At 39.1% G+C, this 20,001-nt stretch overlaps 1 protein-coding gene across 3 annotated transcripts in view; it reads right to left on the reverse strand.

Moving 5' to 3' along the window:
* Window positions 1-14: 14 nt before the first annotated feature.
* Window positions 15-20,001, reverse strand: part of LOC121909818 (galactosylgalactosylxylosylprotein 3-beta-glucuronosyltransferase 1) — a 35,721-nt gene continuing 15,734 nt past the window's right edge. For 2 of the 3 annotated variants that reach the window (XM_042430549.1, XM_042430548.1), the window contains exons 3-9: window positions 11,615-11,787; window positions 6,224-6,338; window positions 4,801-4,943; window positions 3,902-4,407; window positions 3,435-3,731; window positions 3,012-3,117; window positions 15-1,500 (exon numbers count right to left, since the gene is read on the reverse strand). In XM_042430549.1, coding sequence (XP_042286483.1) covers window positions 3,031-3,117; window positions 3,435-3,731; window positions 3,902-4,407; window positions 4,801-4,912 — 1,002 coding nt within the window. In that variant the 5' untranslated portion in view covers window positions 4,913-4,943; window positions 6,224-6,338; window positions 11,615-11,787 and the 3' untranslated portion in view covers window positions 15-1,500; window positions 3,012-3,030. Of the gene's footprint in view, window positions 1,501-3,011; window positions 3,118-3,434; window positions 3,732-3,901; window positions 4,408-4,800; window positions 4,944-6,223; window positions 6,339-8,063; window positions 8,230-11,614; window positions 11,788-20,001 lie in introns of those variants that run through there. The other variant, XM_042430547.1, reaches the window with a different exon arrangement.

Below are 20,001 nucleotides of genomic sequence, written 5' to 3' on the forward strand. Positions count from 1 at the left end.
ACAGAGAGGCATGATTGTATGGGAACAGTTTATAGCTATGTACATACAGTACCTTTAGTTACAGTGACTCCTTAGACATAGAGCAGAATTACCAAGTATATCCTTTTACCCGTGGATTCCTAGTTAAAGAGTAACAATTTCTGTCTGGAGATGGCAGTTATATTTCATGTTGTTAGATTTGTATTGCTTGCGTGAATATTCTGCAGAATGTGTTGGGCAGCAGTTACTGAACTGAACAGGTTTATGGGATAATATAAGTTGAGGCAGGACTGATGTGAACAGCTTTCAAATGAAACACAAGCAGCAGTGTGGCAACATCATTAAGTGAAAGTTCAAGGTTCTAGATGCTTGTCACAACGATAACTGACCAAACTTTTAACATTCACAGAGTCTGAGAGAACATTAGCATTTGTTAGCAGAGCCGCTGCAAGTCAATGGGGTATGAAATCATTACTTACAAGCCAGCCATCTGTGGAAGGAATAATTATACTGTGTAATACAGCTATTTGAAAGGATGTGCATCCAGTTTTTGGAGTAATGACTTCATATCCCATTTACTCTCACAAGCACAGCACACAACTAACAAGTGAATGGTACCAGATACTCTGAAACAATAAATAATTCTGCTGAGAAACCTTCATTTCACTCAGTGAGATCTTAATTAGCTGATGAGGAGGCCTGTGAAGTGGACAGGCCTCTGGGAATACTGAAAGTTCTCTTAAATAACAAAGACCTCAGTAGAGTTACAGCATATGAGGAATAAACAAGAGCGTGGAGTAAATGACTGTAAGAGAGGACATCGCTGTTACATTATAATAAATCATTGCTCCGTGCATGTGTTTCTGTGTGCTCATTGTACGTAGTGTGACAGCGTGGTGTGTTTGTGTGTTGAGGAGTTACACGACTCCTAATTAGTGCTGGGTTCATGGTGCTATCTAAATAGCTCAGTGTTGTACAGTACAAGTGGTTAGGGTTCAGATCCCCTCAGTGCAGTCTGTCAGTCAGTGCTGACTCACCTAAGACAAGGACCCTTTTTATTCCTCTGTGCAGCCCTGTGCCCGACAGCCAGCTCGCTTCAGAACAAAAGGGCCCTATAACTGCTGATTGGATGGTTGGCTGGTGTTGTCTGCGCTGAGAGGGCTCTTTATTGCTCGCCGTGCCATCTCTTCCTGCAGTTTAAATCGCCTAACATCCTTTGTCTCAGCTCTCCGAGGAGACCTCAGTGGGCAAGCTCCTTTTGGCAACTCCTTCCAGTGTCTCGCATCAGCCAGTGCTCCGAGCAGAAGAGGCTGGCTTGTTTTTGTGCAGTTGTGCTTTGATACTCTGTGGTTGTACAAGCACATGGCTTTGTGCTGCCGGGGTTGGACAGGTGTGCCTCCATTTCCAAGCTATGGTGAAGTACAGCTACCGTGCTGTGATAATATTTTTGACCCTGGCCATTGCTTTATGGAGCTCTGAGGTTGGCTTAAATCCATGTAATCCCACGGAGAAATGCCTCCCCTGAAACCACAATAAATGTACAGTCAATAAAGACAAACAGGGAAAAACAAGGCTTGTTACAAACCACAGTAACCATTTATAAACATGACTAACAGTCTGACCACAGCCATGCTTGTGGTTCTGAGTCTAGTTAGCAGTGCGCTGAACTAAATGCTAACATCAGCATGTTCACAATAACAATGGTAACATGTTGATGTTGAGCAGATATAATGTTTACTATGCTTACCATGTTAGTTTAGTGTGTTAGCACACCACTATTTGCTAATTAGCACTAAACACAAAGTACAGCTGAGGCTGATGGGATTGTCATTAGTTTTGCAGGTATTTGGCTCTTGAGGTTGGTTGATTCAAAAATATTCCAGAGTAACACAGACTGTGTGAGCTGTGTGATTTGGGTGAAGTAGAAAGTGAGTCCCATTTTCTTTTGTACTGTACAAATTATGATGACTTAAGAGAGTTACTGTTCCATGAAATTGCTCAACAAAACCCTGTAATATTCTGGTGTTCAGATGAGCAAAAACTGGAATGGCTGTTAAATTCTGATACGTTTAAACTTGCTAACTTTATCTCAAAAGCCTGGAAAAGAAGGCGAGATAGATTGTTTCATTAGTATTTATTTTGATTTTTCAGTAATACATAGTAAGCTCCTGTCAGTGATTTAGGAGTTCTGCCCTACACAATGATGGTCTGAAGATCTGAAGGTGAAAGATGCTTCAGTTGTTTCTTTATTTTCTTTCTGCTGTTTGACAATGTATATGCTGTACTCTGGATTGTTTGAATATATGCTGTCTTGTAAGCCCATGTGGGCTGGGCATGCAATAGTATGCACTACACAATAATAAAATTTATTTAATTTATTCATTCATTCATTCATTATTTGGTCATAATGGGCAAATGGAAATGTGGACGTGATGATGGTTGTAGAAGAAAATTCAGGGGAAATTACAGATCATCCTAAGGGGAACATGAATGTTGTGTCAACATACAGGGCAATCCATCCAATAGTTATTAAGAAATTTCACTCAAAACCACAAATGTCAACCTCAGGGTGGCGCTAGACCAAAAATCAGGGAATCACCATAGTTATTAAGATACATCATCTGGGAACCATAATGTTTACAAAATGTGCCAATCCATCTGGTAGATGTTGAGATATTTCACTGCTTATGTTAACTTTAGATATCCCTTTGGGGAAAAGTCAGTCAAAGTCAGTAGTCTTCATCCTGATCCATCCAACAGTTATTGAGATATTTCAGTCTGGACCTAAGTGGTGAACTGACCGACCAGTATTGCCATCCGTAGAGCAACGCAGTTAGCACGGTAAAAAAATACTTGTGATAACCAAAACAAAAATGTTTGGCAGGAGACAATTGTGTTATTTAAAGGTAAGATATCTATTTAAAGTAAGGTCCCTATCTTATTTTGCACAGTGAACCAACTTTTGGACTATCCCCCAAAATAACCCATTTGTGGAAAAGTAGTAATTTGCATTTCTAAATCTCTGCTATTACCTGTGTCAGATGAAGTATGTCATATCTCCACATTAGAGTCTGTAAATCCTTTCTTGCCCTCATTTACCAGCACAGGCTTTTCCGTCCGTGTGTGCCATACTAATACCTGTGGAAAAGGAAGAAAGAAGAAAGGAAAGTAGAAATACAGTCAGTATGATGAAACACTAATACATACCTTTTGGCTGTGCAATAGTAATAAACCACATCGTACCCTCAACACAGTGTTCAGAGGGAGAACCGTTTTAAATGAGCTGTAAGCATAAAGGGTTGGCTGTAAGCTGACAGTTTACTGACTTTAAGAACAAACTGTTATGACAGCCAAGGATCTCAAGATACATGCTCTTACACCAGCAGAATTTACAGATGCAGCTTGTTTTATTGCCAATTCACAGGGGTTGCACAGCATTTCAAACATTTTCTCACCTTAGTGCAGTTAGCAGCTTTAGGCTCCAGGTCGCTCAGGGTGACAAGCTCCTTTAATAAACTGCTCTCCTGATAACCTCCTTTCACCCCACGTAACTTGAAATAAGCCTGAGGTTTAGACAGAATGAGGCGCAGGTTCACTGCAAAGCCAGCCATGTCGATAGCAAAAGGCCGATGTGGGTCGAATACCGTTTTCCAGCCGTACACTTTGCCCAAGGTGTTTACTTTAGGGGACTCGTACCGAAGGCCGCCCACAAAGGCCACAGGCCACACTGATACCTTTTTGGTGGATCGCATCTGGTAGTTGGAAACAGAGACAGACACACTCACTCATGAGAGTCATTTTGAATTCCATAAATCCCAAAATGTAGCTAAAAACACACAACACAAGTAGGAAGAGTGTGAAAGGTTTAGGAGGAGGAGACATTGCATCATTTATGTTTTTGCTTTGAAATATATTTCCTCACCTCCTCAAACAGCTCCAGACTGTACGTGTTGTCATCATCTGCAAAGTAGACAATCCCCGGCTGGCTGTTGTTTACACTGAAGGTCTCCCGCAGCCACCGCAGGGCCAGGTTCCTCTGTATAGTGCCCCGTGGTATACGGGGGTCCCTTGTGTCCCCGCGTATCTTGTAGTTCCTGGGTGTCTCCACATTGAGGTGGGTGTAGTTGAGTCCCGTCTCCTGGAGGAGATGGCTGACCAGAGGGGTCCTCCTCTGGGAGTCCTCCACCAGGATCCAGTGCAGGTTGGGCACATGGAGCAAAGTGTTCGCCAGACGTGTCAGCTCTGCCTTCTGCACTGGCCGGCTGTAGGTGGGAGTGATGACATGGATGGTGGACAGGATGTCGGACCAGGGTGGAGGCCGGCTGTAGACATACTCTGTGCGCACCACCTCCACGATGTCCCGGTTCTGCAGTGAGCAGGACTCCTTGAAAGCGAAAGTGTTCCTGGAGCGACCATCACGTCTGTCATCTAGGCAGGAGGGGAAATGATTACAATGAGCCTCTGTGTCCTACATTCAAAGATGGATGGAACCTTCATTCTACTACATTAAGCTGCTGTATATTCAGATCCAGCTTGCTAGCTTGTTCTCCTTAATGAAACAATATGGACTGGATTTAATCTGTAGAGAGGTTGATGCTTAACTGTTATCTTGTAAGTTAGCAGACATAATCTTCTGTGCATTACACTCTGGCTTCATGGCATTTTATCAACATGTGACCTTTACTCTGAGATTAGAACATACTCACTCACATGCATGCTGTAAGTCACACAAACACCTTTCTGGTACACTGCTGTGATGAATATTAATGGCAAAAATGTCCACTATCACAAACCATCAACAGACTGTTAAGTACTTTTTACCCTTTCGTGTAGCAAGCAGTGGAGTGATGGTGCTTTGGTGCCAAACAGTGATGAGCAGTGTCCAAGGCAACACAATCAACACAATGGCGACGATGTCTCGTCTCTTCGGCATCTCCAGGGTCAGACCTGAGTCATGTCTCTACCTGCAAGACATATATAGAGGATAGGACGCACAATCATAAGAAGCAGAGGGCTGTGAAATTAGCTTTTCCAATGACCATTTTAATATCTCACTATCTCGTTTTAAATGTTGTTGTGTATGCATACACTCACCAGCCACTTCATTAGGTGCAATCTAATGCAATCCAATAATACAGCTCTGCCATAAATTCTACATGAGGGGATGGTGGTGTAGTGGTGTTCTTAATATTTTGTCCACTCTATTAACATACATGAGGGGAGCAAAATAGTAGGAACACTTTTCGATATAATGCATGCCACTACACCACCACCCACTACCACCTTAATAATACATTTATGGCAGAGCTGTTGTATTGGATTGCATTAGTTTTGACAGGTGAACCTAATGAAGTGGCCGGTGAGTGTATATGTATCATATCAAATAATATTAGTTTATTTTCCTTTAATTTTGCACATTGTATTATTTTTTTCTGCATTAAATTAAATAAATTAAATTTTGAGGCATTTTATTATTTTATTCAATAAATAAAAAATTATATATTACAGTAACTGACCTTTGTAATTTAATGAGAGTGCTATCTAATTAGAATTCTTTAGGTTGCTGCTGTTGTATAAGGTGGAGAAATTCAAAGTGTCTTTCACAAGACTCCATTAGGACTTATCATTTTTAAAGGAGACATTTGCTGCTTTCAGAGTTATATTTAGCACACTGTCTTCAGCCTGTGAATGGATAAGCTGGTTCACTGAGTTTCCAAATCCAATGGCCTGTCACTTCATTGCTCTGTGAATTGCATTTTGAAGTCCAAAGATGGTGGCCCTCTATTGAACATCGCCATACTGTAGCTGCAAGGCAGACACTACAAGTAAGGAGGCATTTTGTTCAGAAGCAGTGTCAGCCTGCTGGAGCTGCTGCACAACAGAAAATAGGTCAGAAAATGCTCCGAGCTTTCTTTTTGTCTCATTTGAAAGCGGACTGGTGTACAGAGAACATTTGAGCTAATGATTTGAAGAGGGCTGCAGTGTGCCTGAAAGGGTCAGGCCCTCTTCTGCCTGTAAACAGTTGACAAAGAATGTGTTAGAGGGTTGGTAGTTCCATCTTCGTGTCCACATGACAACGTACCCTTCAGCAAGACACTGAACCCCAAATTGCTCCTGCTGATTAAGCCAGTGCCTTGCATGTAACTTGCTGCCATCAGTGTGTGTGTGAATGGATGAATGAGAGGCAAATTGTAAAGACATTGAATGAGAGGCGAATTGTACAGTCCACTTCCATGTATCTTACCTATGTTTATAACTAACACACATGGTCGTTCCAAGGACAGTTACTGTGGGCTCTGTATAAAGAGGCCTGAAGAGGGAGACTGTGTGTATCAGTGGTTCAATTCAGTCGATTATCCCTGCAAAGAGAAAACACAGCATGTAGTACTACTGTTTATTTGATACCCTTTTGTGTATCTCAGGATAGAAATGTAGATATGTAACAAAGTTTTCTGTCAATCAGTTTTGACTTGAGGTTACCTAGAATACTCTAAAGTCCAAACGTGGATAATTCTATGATTGGGTCCCTCAAGACTTACAGGATATGTGGGGCAAATATTTTACATCCAACGTGGAAGCGTAAACAACAGTTTCATCTACATTATTTGTGTGCTTTTGGTATAATTCATTATCAAAGGTCATCTTTGTTGTTGTGGTATGGTTCAAGCAGAATAGCATTCAGGCAGTTTTTACCTGGTTTAGCTGAAATGTGTTGGCTAAACAAGCTTTTGTGTGGATGAAGGTCACAACATTCTCTTCAAAGAAATGCTGATAACAGACCTACTGCATCACACAGTGCACATGTTTATGTTTAGCTCACTTATTATCCTTTTGGTCAGCTGTTTCCTGCACTCACTTACAGTATATCTCACAACAAAACAGGCCCCAAACGTGCAGCCACTTTTGTTTCCCTCTCTTCATGAAACGGATCCTCAGCTGGTTAATCACAAGTCTTTAGACATAATTAATCCTTGATTAAAAAGGATCAACCCCAGTCTGAGATCAAGGGTTGTGCTAGCTAATTACCACATCAGGATAGGTTTAATAGGGTCATGTTTGAACAGCATGTCATTGATATAGACAGGCTAATTATCTAGGCACATCATGCTGAAAAGCCATGACTTGCTCTCCACATTCTCACTATTTTGCATCCCCATTTGAGGGTGGATAAGTTTCATGAACTGTACATGGCTTTTATGGATAGATAGTGTTGGATCAAGGAATCCAGGGCAAACAAGATGTGTCTACACTTGACAGTTCAAGAGTTATGAGCAGAAATGTAAGCTTCCTTCCGCATCAAAAACTAATTGGCGTTTTCTTTCCATCAAATTTCATCTGCAAAGAAGCAGCATCAATCTGCTACATAGGTATCCTATTAGACAACAACAACAACAAAAAAAAAAACAGACCAAAATAAAAAACAAAACCTTCTTGGTGGAGGTAATTAGTGATGAAAATAAAACCACTGACAAGGCTGTCTCCCTGACAGAACACACAATTATCCCTGTCAGTCAAACTCAGTCAGCTTCCTGTCCTGAAGGTGCATGATCACAGTCAGCGTGCAAACTGGATCACAGATTTTCACTGTGGGCTACATCCTGTTCTGCATGCACCAGCAACTGTCTGAATATCTGGTAGGTAGCAATAACTTTCTGTTCATCCAGTCACCTGAGCCCAAAACTGTGTTTGTGTTACATTAATGATAAATAATTGCAAAGAAATGGTCTGCTGGTTTACATTACAAAGGCATGGTGTTCACTGATGTTGATAATTACACTTTCCATAGACAAATCTTTGGGACAAATCCATAAAAGGATTGTTGATTTGCAAAAAATAGCGTGTAATTCACAAATCACCCGCAAAAGGTGAAATGCACTGCAATCCATTCTTTGTGGGTCCACGTTTAAAGAATACAATCGGCACAAAGCTAATTGATAAATGTTAAAAGACTTAAAAGTCCAGTGTGTAGAATTAAGGGTGATCTACTGGCAGACGTGGAATATAATATTCCATTAAGTAAGTTTTAATAATGTTTTCATTAATGTATAATCACCTGAAAATAAGAATCATTGTGTTTTCGTTACCTTAGAACGAGCCCTTCATATTGACATAGGGAGCGGGTCCTCTTCATAGACTATATATATATATGGACGACGCGTCGCCACTTCCTACCGCTATGCAAAAGTTAAGCCTTTCCGGGAGCTGCCATCTTGCATGTGTGACGTCATTTGGAGCCAGCGTATGCGCAGTAGAGTCGGGCGGCGGGATGACGGCCTGCGGAACACGCCCCCTCAGCCGTCCCACTGCCTGACGGAGGTTTGAGAGCGGCTGTCACCGCTGTCAATCATGACGTCAGACCCCCTTTCTATATCGTCAAATAACTAATTAAAAACAAACTTACAAGAAACACGAGCACTTGAGCAAACATCAGCATGATATGAACTACCCTAAATGAAAGAAACCATCTTTGAGAAAATTTATTTGACATGTACTTTGATTTTTTAGTTTGGCTCATGTCCCATCCACTAACATGGAGGGGGCGGGACTTATGACCTATACTACAGCCAGCCACCAGGGGGCGATCGAGATGTTGTGGCTTCACTTTTGGGGCGCTGTCATGACATCCATCTTCATATACAGTCATGGTCCTCTTCCGTGGAGGCTGTCATGTTGCACCACCATGTTACTATAGTAGCCCAGAATGGACAAACCAAAAACTGACGCTAGAGAGGGCCTTCCGTGTTTTTCGCGGCCACTGTAGGTTCTTGTTCACGCTTGGAAGGGAAGGGGTACTCAGTTGGTTGCAATCTGCAACCTTACCGCTAGATGCCACTAAATCCTACACACTGGTCCTTTAAATACAGGATTCCCTCCAAACCATGCTTGCTTTAAACAATCTAAGGAATTTCTCGTTTTAAATTTTGACCATACATCAGAGCAAAAAGGAAGCAGTGCAGACTTTACAAATTTAAGATCTGGATGTTGTTTCCCAGTCCCATTTTGTATTGTATGACAGAGATGGATCTTCAGCTGGCTGAGTCCTATTGCTGTTATAAAATATTGCACCTGTGACTGCATAATATTTGATTTACATTTGTGATTTATATTAAAAACATACCCCTGATTAAAGTAAAACATCTGCATTGTTTCCTCATCCAATATGTGCTACCTGTGTTTTATAAGACTAATAATCAAACTGATGCAGGACCTCTATAATACCACTGTGAATCAGGCCTCATGATTTACTGCTTATTCAACACACCATTATCTGCTGCAGGTGAGCTGCTGCAGGCAATACAGAGAAAATGAGTACAGGTTGCACTGGTAGAAGAACATGAAATTCTACCAAGCTTATACCTGCTCAGAGTGGCAAGAATAACTGATATAGTTGATGTTTAAAGCTAAATACAGTAAGTATGATGATTACAGCATGAGCCAGCCCTGATGTACTATATGTCAACAACAAGAATAAAGCAATGGGGCACCACTGGGGTCACACTGTCACATGTGGAAATAACTCAAGTTAAGTTTCCTCAATACAACATTTTACTCTTTCTGAATGTAATAAAGAAGAATATTTTTAAGGGAGCATCTCAGTGTTGCTGAGCCAAGGTCACAACTTCCCTGAGCCAACCATTTGTGTAGGAATTTTTGATTAAAATCTCATCAGCTGAGAAAAAAATGTTTTAACATTCTAGGCTGCAACCCTCAGAAACATTATTTGTGGCCAAAATAGCTGACAAGGTGTTGAACTTAATGGCGGCTTGCCAATTGATTTTTTTTTACTTCACTTATACAATGCAACATGAAATTTCACAGATGCCTGTGGCCATACACATCATTAACACAAAGGGTCTGCCCATATGTTAATGACCTCTGCAGGGGGTAGATGAGTGAGCATACTAATGCTAAGATTGCAATGCTAAGATTGATTTTTGCTTCTAAAGTTGGAGCCATAATTTATGGTAGATAGATAAACAAAATAATGATTTTTCCCAGTTTTATCCTGTTTTATTATGTATCTTATACTTGATAAGTTCATGAATGAATTAATTTTGATCCATCTGAATAATACAGCATTGTTTTCTTCAGCTGTGCTAACTCAGCCGTAAACATGGCAATTTCACTGTGTGCAAGCACTGAACCGTGAAGCCAATTTAAGGGTTGCCTGTCAAAACACCAATCAACAATCTTTACACCCACAGGGCAAGATAATTCCCTTAAATGACACAAAACTAACGTATACACATTTACTTGGCTTCAAATATTTGACTTTGACTACACAGCAAACTTGTGTCTGCTTGCGTAAAAGGCTCTGATTGTGCTCTCCAAAAGTGCTTTCTTTGGTACAAAGTGTGCAATGGCATCAAGCGTAAGAAATGATCACCATAACTAATCAGTGCAGGTACACATATGGACCTGGCAGTGAGACTTTACGGCTAGACTCTGGTCTACATCACAAACCTAATGATTCCAACCCAGTGCTCACTAATGATGGACCTTGGCCGGCTCAAAGAGCCAGGAGTGGAAGATGTTTCCAGCCTCTCTCAGCACTTAAAAAAGATCGAAAGCTTCTTACCATGTGTTTAAAATGTATGGCACAGCTCATGTGGACTATAAATAGGCCTGTCTTGATATCGGACCTCTTAAGAGACGTGTCTTTTAAATCCTGTCTCAGTTGGGAAATCCATACTAATGTTGTCTGAGCTAATGACATGGCAAATGGCAGGGGCTGCTGGGGGCTATGAGGCAGATACAATCTGTAGGCAGACTGATGAAAGATCCTTGATTTAAAGGGTAACGAAAGACAGATAAGCCTATCATATGGGATTCATCTAAACAGTGTCAATGATGCTGACCTACAACACTAATAACCACACCTTTGCATTTCTTATGTGTGTTCAACCTCAAACATACAGATCTGGCTTTGACAATGCAATCCTCATTACAGCAAAGCAGTTCCATGCACATCCTCCAGTCCCTCCAGGCAGGTGGCCGACAGAGTCACAAACAAAAACAAATTGCATTGTTATGCTCCCTTTGCAGTACATTTAATGGTATTGTCAGTGTTAGAAATATCACTTTGGTTGCAAATAAATCCACTGTAGAGGGAGCTTATCAGGAATTTAGGGGAACCGTATGTTGTGATATTCTTTCAACAAATCCTCATTACTGCCATCTGAATCCAGCCAAATGTTATCAATCCCTTAAATCTTAATTGTGACCTGTGCCTATGTCTGTATATGATAGACAGCTGCTGGTAATCTGATGTTTTTATGTTATGTTTGCACTGTCCCTTTCATCTAGTTAGAAGTGTGAAAAGTGAGCGTGGTGCCTTAATGTACAGCTGGTTTGAAATTCTAATATTCAGATGCTCTGGGATTTTAGGGATTAGTCTCTCCAAAATAGTTTTTTTACTTCAATAATACATTTAATTTCAGCTTCTCTCCTTCAGGTGCTGCTGAAGTTTTGTATTTTGCTGTATTGTCATAACAGAGGGAAAGTTATTTATTTCCCCTGTCAGACAGTTGTTTAACAATCATATAACTGAGCATTAACTCTCAATTCAACTACAATACAATGTTGATTAAATAAAAACAATACAAATAATAAAGTGTAAGAGATGTATACTTACAGAGATGATGATCCACTTTCATTTAATCCATAAAGTTTTCTTACTGGCGAAGGAGAGCGTGTTTGGCACACACACAAGCAGCAGAGTTGGGGTGACAACTAGCGGATTTCGTTCACAGCATCCGGTGGGTGCTATCCAATCCTCGGGTAGGGTCGCGTCCTCAGTGCCAGCCCCTGTGGAGACAGAGGAGGTCATCCCTCTGGAAGAATGCTGCTTCTCATTGCAAAAACAAAGGCTGGGATTGTCAAAGCTGATGGCCAGGGGACGGGGTGGAGGGGCAGCCATGGCCCGAGGACTCAGGACAATAGAATAAATCACATAAAAAATGTCACAGCCCCACAAATGGAATTCTTGCTTGGGGATGAAGCGGGATTTGAAAAATTGAGAGAGCCATGCATAATGTGGGGGTTGTTTATCTGAGGCATGAACAGCTATAGTCACATGGTCCACTAGTCAGACAGTAAGGGCATTTCTATTCATTTTGCTTTCATTTCCTGACAGGCATTATGAGAGGAGTGCATGCTGAATGGACTCCTGAGCTTGAAAACTCTAATAGTGGGATAGGATAAAAATATGCCTCTAATCTGGAGGACTCCACAGATGGAGAAGAGGCAGCAGTGTGAAAGGCAGTACAGCTCATATAAGCAATTAAGGAGGAAAGGATGGTAATCTTGTGGTATGTGACAAAGTGCAGTGCTGCTTGTAGCTTGTGGTTTAGATGAGTGACTATGACCGTTCAAACTTGTGGAAGATTAGATCAGTGGAAATCACACCTACTGCCTACTGTATTGTCCACCAATGTAAAAATAATTCAGGGGGAAGCAAACAGATGCTTCTCATGGCAGACATGACTTGTCATTGCAGGAAAGCCACAGGTGTAATGCTGTGATCACATCATATCGTTCAGACTATAATTACTTGCAGCTGAGTAAAACCATTCATGCAAGCCTCCGACTTATTATTCAGAGTCAGAGATAAGGGAAATTTCTTACAGTCATCTGCTTTGGGAAATCAACTATCATAGTGTCAACAAACTGGGCAACATCATTGTTGGCAGTTTGATCTAACCAATATTAGCACTAATAGAATAATTTCAGCTAATTCAATGAACCGCTACAGAAATGTGACACAACCAGAGAAGAAAATTTATGACATTTATCTGTAGTGACATAACATTCTGTGGGTACTAGAGATGTGCAGAGAGCCCAGTATTTGTATTTGTATCTGTATCTGTATTTGTTGAGGCAGCAAAATTATTTGCATTTGTATTTGTATTTGTATTTGAGTAAAAGTGGAAAGAGGCTTAAAAATCCTGTTTTTGTTTTTATTACACTTTTAATTTTAGAAAATTAAAGTGTTACAATAAGCATTCATGAATAAACTACCTTACGAAGGAGGTCCCCACACCGGGTCTCTGACTGGAGACAGCACAGCATGTAACGTGTAGGGAAAAACTTCAAAGGCAGTTATGGCTTTGCACTTTTCATTTATCGCCTATTATTACAACCTAACTTTGTGGAAAGGAGAAGGGGAACAACAGGTTATGGAAAATCCCTTGGGAGCACTTTGTGTGTGTGAGTAGCTCAGCTTTATCTCTGGCTGACACCCTCAACTCCAGGAGAGATGTCCAAATAAGGAAATGTGTGTCATGTAGCAGGTGGATGTGACACCCCCTGTTGAGACCTGTTGATAGAGGTAATAACAATGTAACCGACCTGCACGCTGGTATTTGACGTGTTTTTTTTTTTCTTCCTGAAAACAAATAATTTTTAAAATATTTGTATGAAACAAATATTCATTAAAAAAACCCACTATTTGTGCTTTGCCGAATAACAGATTTGTATTCGGGCACATCCCTAGTGGGTACCATCTTGATGTGAACTCTCCTGAATCAGAGGTTTTCCTGTTCTTCCAGTTCTGCCCATATTCCCTCAATATAACATAAACTAATACTATTATTGAACCTGAAAGTAATTTAGCCATCATCAATATTATTAGTTACACCTGTGTTTGACAAGTTAAAATGTCTGTCATTAGAAAGATCTATTTTAAACATTAACAGTTTTCCAACAGTTATTGTGCGAGTGTCTAAAAAGTGGAGTTTGAAGATATTTTAGGAGGAAATGATCCTGAAGGGAAAACTCGCCATAAAGGGAATTTAAATCATACTATTCCAATTATTTTGGAGCGAAATCTATTATCTACAGACGCAGACGTCTGCACTTGAACCAATGATGGTCAGGTGACACTTCATACAGTTGATCCATTGATGCTGAATTAGTGCCTAACTCCATGCTCTCCTTGTGTTTCCAAACAAGTTTTATTTCAATATAGAGTTTCCAGCTGTGAGGCCAGAAATATCCACATTTAAGTTAATCACCATGACTGATGTCATGTCCTCAGAGTTGTATCATTATTAACTTGCTATCTTTCTTTGAGGATGATCCAGGATTTGTCTCTATGTGTCACTATCAAAAAAGTAAGACGTTTTGGGAAATATGCTTATTCAATTTCAGAGTTAGATGGTATCATGTCTGTATGGTCAATTTGAAGCTACCATCAGCAGCCCGTTACCTTAGCTGGAAACAGGGGAACTATCTGTATGGTAATAAAATCAGCCTAACATTAATAACTAAGCTTTAGATGTACTGAGAGGTGGATTTTGTTTCTTTTGGACGGAGCTGGGCTAGCTCTTTACTCCGGTTTCCAATTTGTGCTAAGCTAACTGGCTGCTACCTGTAGCTTGATATTTACGGTATAGAGATGTCAATCTTCTCATCTAACTCTCACCAAAAGAGCAAATGAGCATATTTCCCAAAAAGTCAAACTTTTCCTTCAGTTTTAGTTTCAGCAATTCCAAACACATCAAGGATAATAATGTATTGTTTTATGGTGAATTGTTCTCTTTAAGTGCCACTAATAATTTTTCTTTATATTAACAGTGAATGAAATGACTTCTGTATGTATAACGTACATACAGAAGACGTTGCTGAAGTGTTGAACCTGAGAATTATTACCCAACTCTGCAGTTCTACTCAACTTTTTAATCTTACACAGCACAGTTCAACCCACTGTATACCTGCTCAGAACAAACAGCTGATCAGCAGGTTAGTGACTAGCTGGTGAATATTGAACTGTTAGCAAGCTAAAGAGCCAGGCAATGGTTTGCTAACGTTAATGTGCTAATGTTTGCCATTGTGCCATGTGTCTCTGTTGTTTTAGAGCTGTTCTTTTCCGCTAAGTGATAAAAAAAAATCAATAAAAGCACATGTAAAAATATGTCAGCATTAATAACTCTCAACACTTTTTTTTTTTTAAATTTAAAATTTTTATTTTTTTTTACCAAACTAATGAAGTTGGCTTTTTTATAGATTGGCCATGTTTACAATATTGTTGCTTTCTATCTCTATACACAATGTCCTTGATTGGTCAGTACACTGAAGTCCGCTGCTAAGCAACAGTATCTACATCAATATGCCAAATTATTACATTTTCTACAGGTTGGTTAGCTTATGTGAAATTGAATTAAATTCTGCCTCTTTCTTGTAGGGTTAGGCAACAGACTGCCAAATGTGAGACAGGATTCATCTTTAAACTTTAACCTCTCCTCTTTATTCTCTATTTCTGTTTACTCTCTCATGCGAACCTTCCTAACCTCAATTTCCCATTTATGTCTTTGTGTACAAGCACCATGATGTGTTATTATTATTATCCCAGTATCAAATTATTCAAATCATCTAAAATATTTCTTAGATAGTATTTGAATTTGTATGCATCTGATGACCTCTTTGAGTTTTCATTGTCTGTGTGAGTCTCATTTTCCTCTGGAAATCCCCTGTTTATTCATGTATATGTTATTGGGTAGCAGAATGAGATAGTGCTTATAAACAGCCTTTCATGACTGAGAGCATTAGCTGCATTATGATCTGCAGTGCTATTTGAAATCATATGCATGTAAACAGACTCATTGTAAAAGAATAACAGCCTCTCACCTCAATACCTCTTCCCTGACTGGTGTGCACGTATCCAGCAGAAAACACCTGCTGTTGGCCCGGGGAATCATTTCTAAACAACTTGTCACGTCTTGTCTTAACATGACTCAGAAGAAAAGAGAAATTTGATAATAAGGAGAAATGATGAGTTGATCCAGAAATTTGGACTCAAAAGAAACAAAGTAGGATGATTTTTATATGGCACACCCCACTTTGAAAGAATGTAACATTATCCTCTGATAGTTCTCCTTGTGCTCTCACTCTTCTGTTATTAAATCACTTCCATCTATATTCTATCTGCATCTATTTATATGCCAAGGCTCAGAGAAATGCCATTCAGTGTTTGACGAGATGGGTGATTAACGAGATGGTGATGCAGTTTCAAAGGTGTCACATACAGAAAGAAGTGTAGGTGTGCCATTAAAATGCAAATCATTATTCTCAAAATGAATGAATTAATAGTTTCTGCTCTCTGTGGCAATACTGATGTTTATATGAAGAGAACACTGTGATACATATCTCCTGTATTTTCCAGTGTGTGGTGATAATTAGTGGCTTTTCAGTAGAACAGTTCAATCTTTGCAGGTGTAATTTCTCTCACTTGTTTTGTATTTAGTAGATACACAAACACAGAATATAAAACAACATATAAAATGATGCTTTCAGAACCTGGCTTCAATAATACAGGAAGTTGGCATTCGAGGGGATCTGATCATGTGTGCTACATTTGGAATTCAGATCTACATTTGGCAACAATACCAAAACTACAACCACAACACACCTACAGTATAAGATGACCATGTAATGCATGGATAACTACATTTTGTGACATTCCCAAACTCCAGTCACACTGTCAGTCAATTAAATACGGCCCGTAATATTCTTCTGTTTAAGTCTCAAGCTTTAAAGTAAGAATTTGCAACTTCTGGAGAAAGAAATTGCACATTCTTGTAGCTAATGTTAGCTAACATTAGCAATTTTTTTTACAGATATTGCTGCATGACAGTATTCGTTACAGGTGTTTCAGCATTTACCGATATCCTATTGTCACATGTGACCACAGTAGCTGCTGTTTAGAAACTGGATTTATTACCACTGATGTACCTTGAGAGAGAAGCTTGGATTTGCTAATATGGTAAGTATTAGTACTAGGTCCTGTGAGTACAGTATGTGATGTGCTATCCTTGTCTGGCATCAAGCAAGTTAATTACTGAATTAACTTGTCAATCAAACAGTAAATGTTCAGAGAGGAGGAGTAGTCCATATTTGAAAACCTTCCTGTGTTTTGAGGCAGCATTGTCAGACTGTTAAACATCCTTCCATTTCTATAAGGAATGAGGATGTAGTTGTTGTAAGTTAAACAGGGAGCAAGCAAAACAAGGAGTATTTGATGATGCATTCAGTGAGTTTTTGGCAAGGCTACTGATGCAACAGAAAGGTTGACACTGATGTCAAACATCATGATGCTTAGAAATCTAGCAAGCTTTAACTGATCAGTTGCAGCAGCATCAAACTGATCTCAGCCCAGGGCCGCTGCTAACCATTTGGAGGCCCTAAGCATAATTGGTCATGGGAACCCTGAGTCGAGTCTGAGTCGAGTCCCAAGATGGGCTCCAGTGCTCCAATCTGGCACAGTCAAGTCGAGTCACGAGTCCTTTTTATAGATTAGGTAAAAACATATAATTTGCCTGAATTGAGTGATAGGGTACATACAATGAAAAAACCAATGGTTTCAGCCTGACTTCGATGATGAATGCACCTTTATACACTTGTGTCAGGCCCCACCACGCTCTCCTCCACACACACACACAAGATTAGCTGGTATTCCCAGCATGTCTCATTTGTCAAGAGGATAATCCAGAATTAATCTATTTAAATTTGTTATCAGCAGTCATCATGCAGTGACATGTAAATATGAAATTACTAAACTCATATCAAGAAATGTGATATTCGGTGTTCAGATTCACACTATCACAGTTTATGGGTGGAATGTGGGTAGCGAACAGTAAAACTTTGCTTTAAAATGTAGCTACTTAGAGAGAATTGAATTTTTAAGAATTTTAAAAATTGTAAGTTTTTACAGAAAAACAAAGGCACTGTGAGATGGTTAAATCATTTAACAATACTGATATCTAATAAATAATTAATGTGGGTGTATGCAGTTACAGCTTTTTACAGTTAAGATGTTTACAAGTACAGACGGTGTGAAGTCTAACATTTCAGTGGAAGTGTTAATGAGTACTGGATAACACAGTGCCAACAATGCATTTCACAGCTCCAAGTGGGAAGATGTTCCCACTTACAGCACAGTTTGCATTGGCAATGAAGATATTATTGTGCATATATTGGCTTTATTTAAAAAACAATGACCACTGAACCATATCCAATATAATGGACACATCACTGGCTACTTTGTATTCTGTAGCACAGTCAGAATGAGAAAGATTGTGCTGGAGGAACATTTTGCTTTTGGAATAGAGGTTCAAATAATAATCTAAAACAGGACTAAGTAGTTTTTGAGAGGAAGAAACAACTTATTCTTCTTCTTCCAAATAAAATTTGAATGAGTAAGCAATAAAATAAACTGTTGCTCAGTTCAGTACATACAGGGGTTTTGCTACAGTTTTACTTGGTCTGGTCTGACCAGTAGCTTATTGTGGCAAATACTAGCTCATTTTAGCTAACTTTAGATAGAATTTGCTGTATAATGGGCATTACTGTGTACTCTATGACTCTTCTACTGTTACAATAGCTTAGTATTTTAATTTAATGTAAAACCATACCTAAGCATTTTGCACTATCCCATAGCTGTTTGTAGCTGCAGCAGCTGCTGTTCAGCAAAAATTAATTCAATTGAAGCACAAATGTGAGGCCAAATTAAAAAGACCAGGAAAGAGAACATTTAAGCTCAATGAGGCCTGTAGCTCTTGGCACAAGTTTGTTTGACCAGCAACTGAAAAGTACTGTGTCTAATCATGCTTAGCCTACTGCCAACCTCCTCATCAAGCAACATACTGCCAATAAAGCCCAACAGGCTTTCACTTATGTCAGCTCAGTTACTCTAGATGTTTTGTGTACATTTGCCAACAAAAACATGTCATCCCTTTTATTGATATTCATATTATTGTATACAAATAGCATAATACTATAAATAATCAAATTTGACTACTGGCAACAGATAAATGGTTGGTGAAAGGTTTACAGTCTGTCTTACATTTTGCATTCTCGCAGTAATGTATGGATGTATTCCAACATAAATAGGACAGTTTTGGATGTCACTCCCCACACGTAAATTAGAGGAGAGAGAGAGAAAATGACAGTTTGTATTCTATCTGTGTTGGTAGGAATGTGACAATGTACCACCTTTATATATCATATTCTGTCATCGTCCCATTATAATAATAATAATTATAATGATAATCTTTATTTGTAGAGCACTTTTCAAAATCCCTGTGACAAAGTGCTTCACAAAGGCAGCAAAATAAAACAGACAAAACATAAAATCATTAGGTTTTAAAAAACAGATAAAAAACAATTTAGTGTAAGATAAAACAAGAATTGTTAAAAGAAATAAAAACAAGTAAAAGACATTTCAAAGAAAATAAAAACTAAAGTATAATCAGGAAAGGCTCTCTGATAAAAATATGTTTTATGAAGAGACTTAATCATATTAAATACTTATGTGGTGGCCTTGACAAACAGTCTTGATAAAAAAAAAATACCTTCCAGTGATTTATGCAACAACTGGATTGAAATGTGCACTTAAATTGTTGTCTGATTGATTTGGTAACTTCTCCTCAGCTTATAAACAGAAACTGCACAGTAAAGTTGTGTGTATCCTTGAATTCAAGCAAATGTGTTGAGTGTATTTTCCCTCATAAAACACCTGCAAAGACATTTTGTTGGGAATATTTTACATTGTGCAATGTTTGCTAGCTTGTAGTCTTTTTTTTGTTGGCGCATGACAACGTGCCTTTTCATGTTAACGCCATCAACTGTCGATCAGTTGAATAGCTTGAAACCATGTGTGCATGGTACAAACTAATAAAAACTCATAAAAACATTGCTCCATAGTGCTACCACTGGTCAAAAACTCCACATGGTACCTTTAGTAAAATCTTCTTTCACTGTCAGATCCACTTCACTGTTAAAGGGTAGGTTAAAGCTATTTTAATTTTATGTCACACTTACAGAACTTATTTCAAACTTTAACCATTGTTCATAAACAGAAGATATACTATTAAAAAAAATAATCATGAGCACTGTCTGCACCCATTCTCATTGACTGGTTTTGGTTATGGGCACTCTATGATCTAATTACCACATCCACTTGGAGTTTGAGAATAATATGATCAAGCTGTTCCCCCAGCTAATATTCCCATTTTCATGCTATTT

Source organism: Thunnus maccoyii, chromosome 13 (genome assembly GCF_910596095.1).
Source record: "Thunnus maccoyii chromosome 13, fThuMac1.1, whole genome shotgun sequence".
Lineage (NCBI taxonomy): Eukaryota > Metazoa > Chordata > Actinopteri > Scombriformes > Scombridae > Thunnus > Thunnus maccoyii.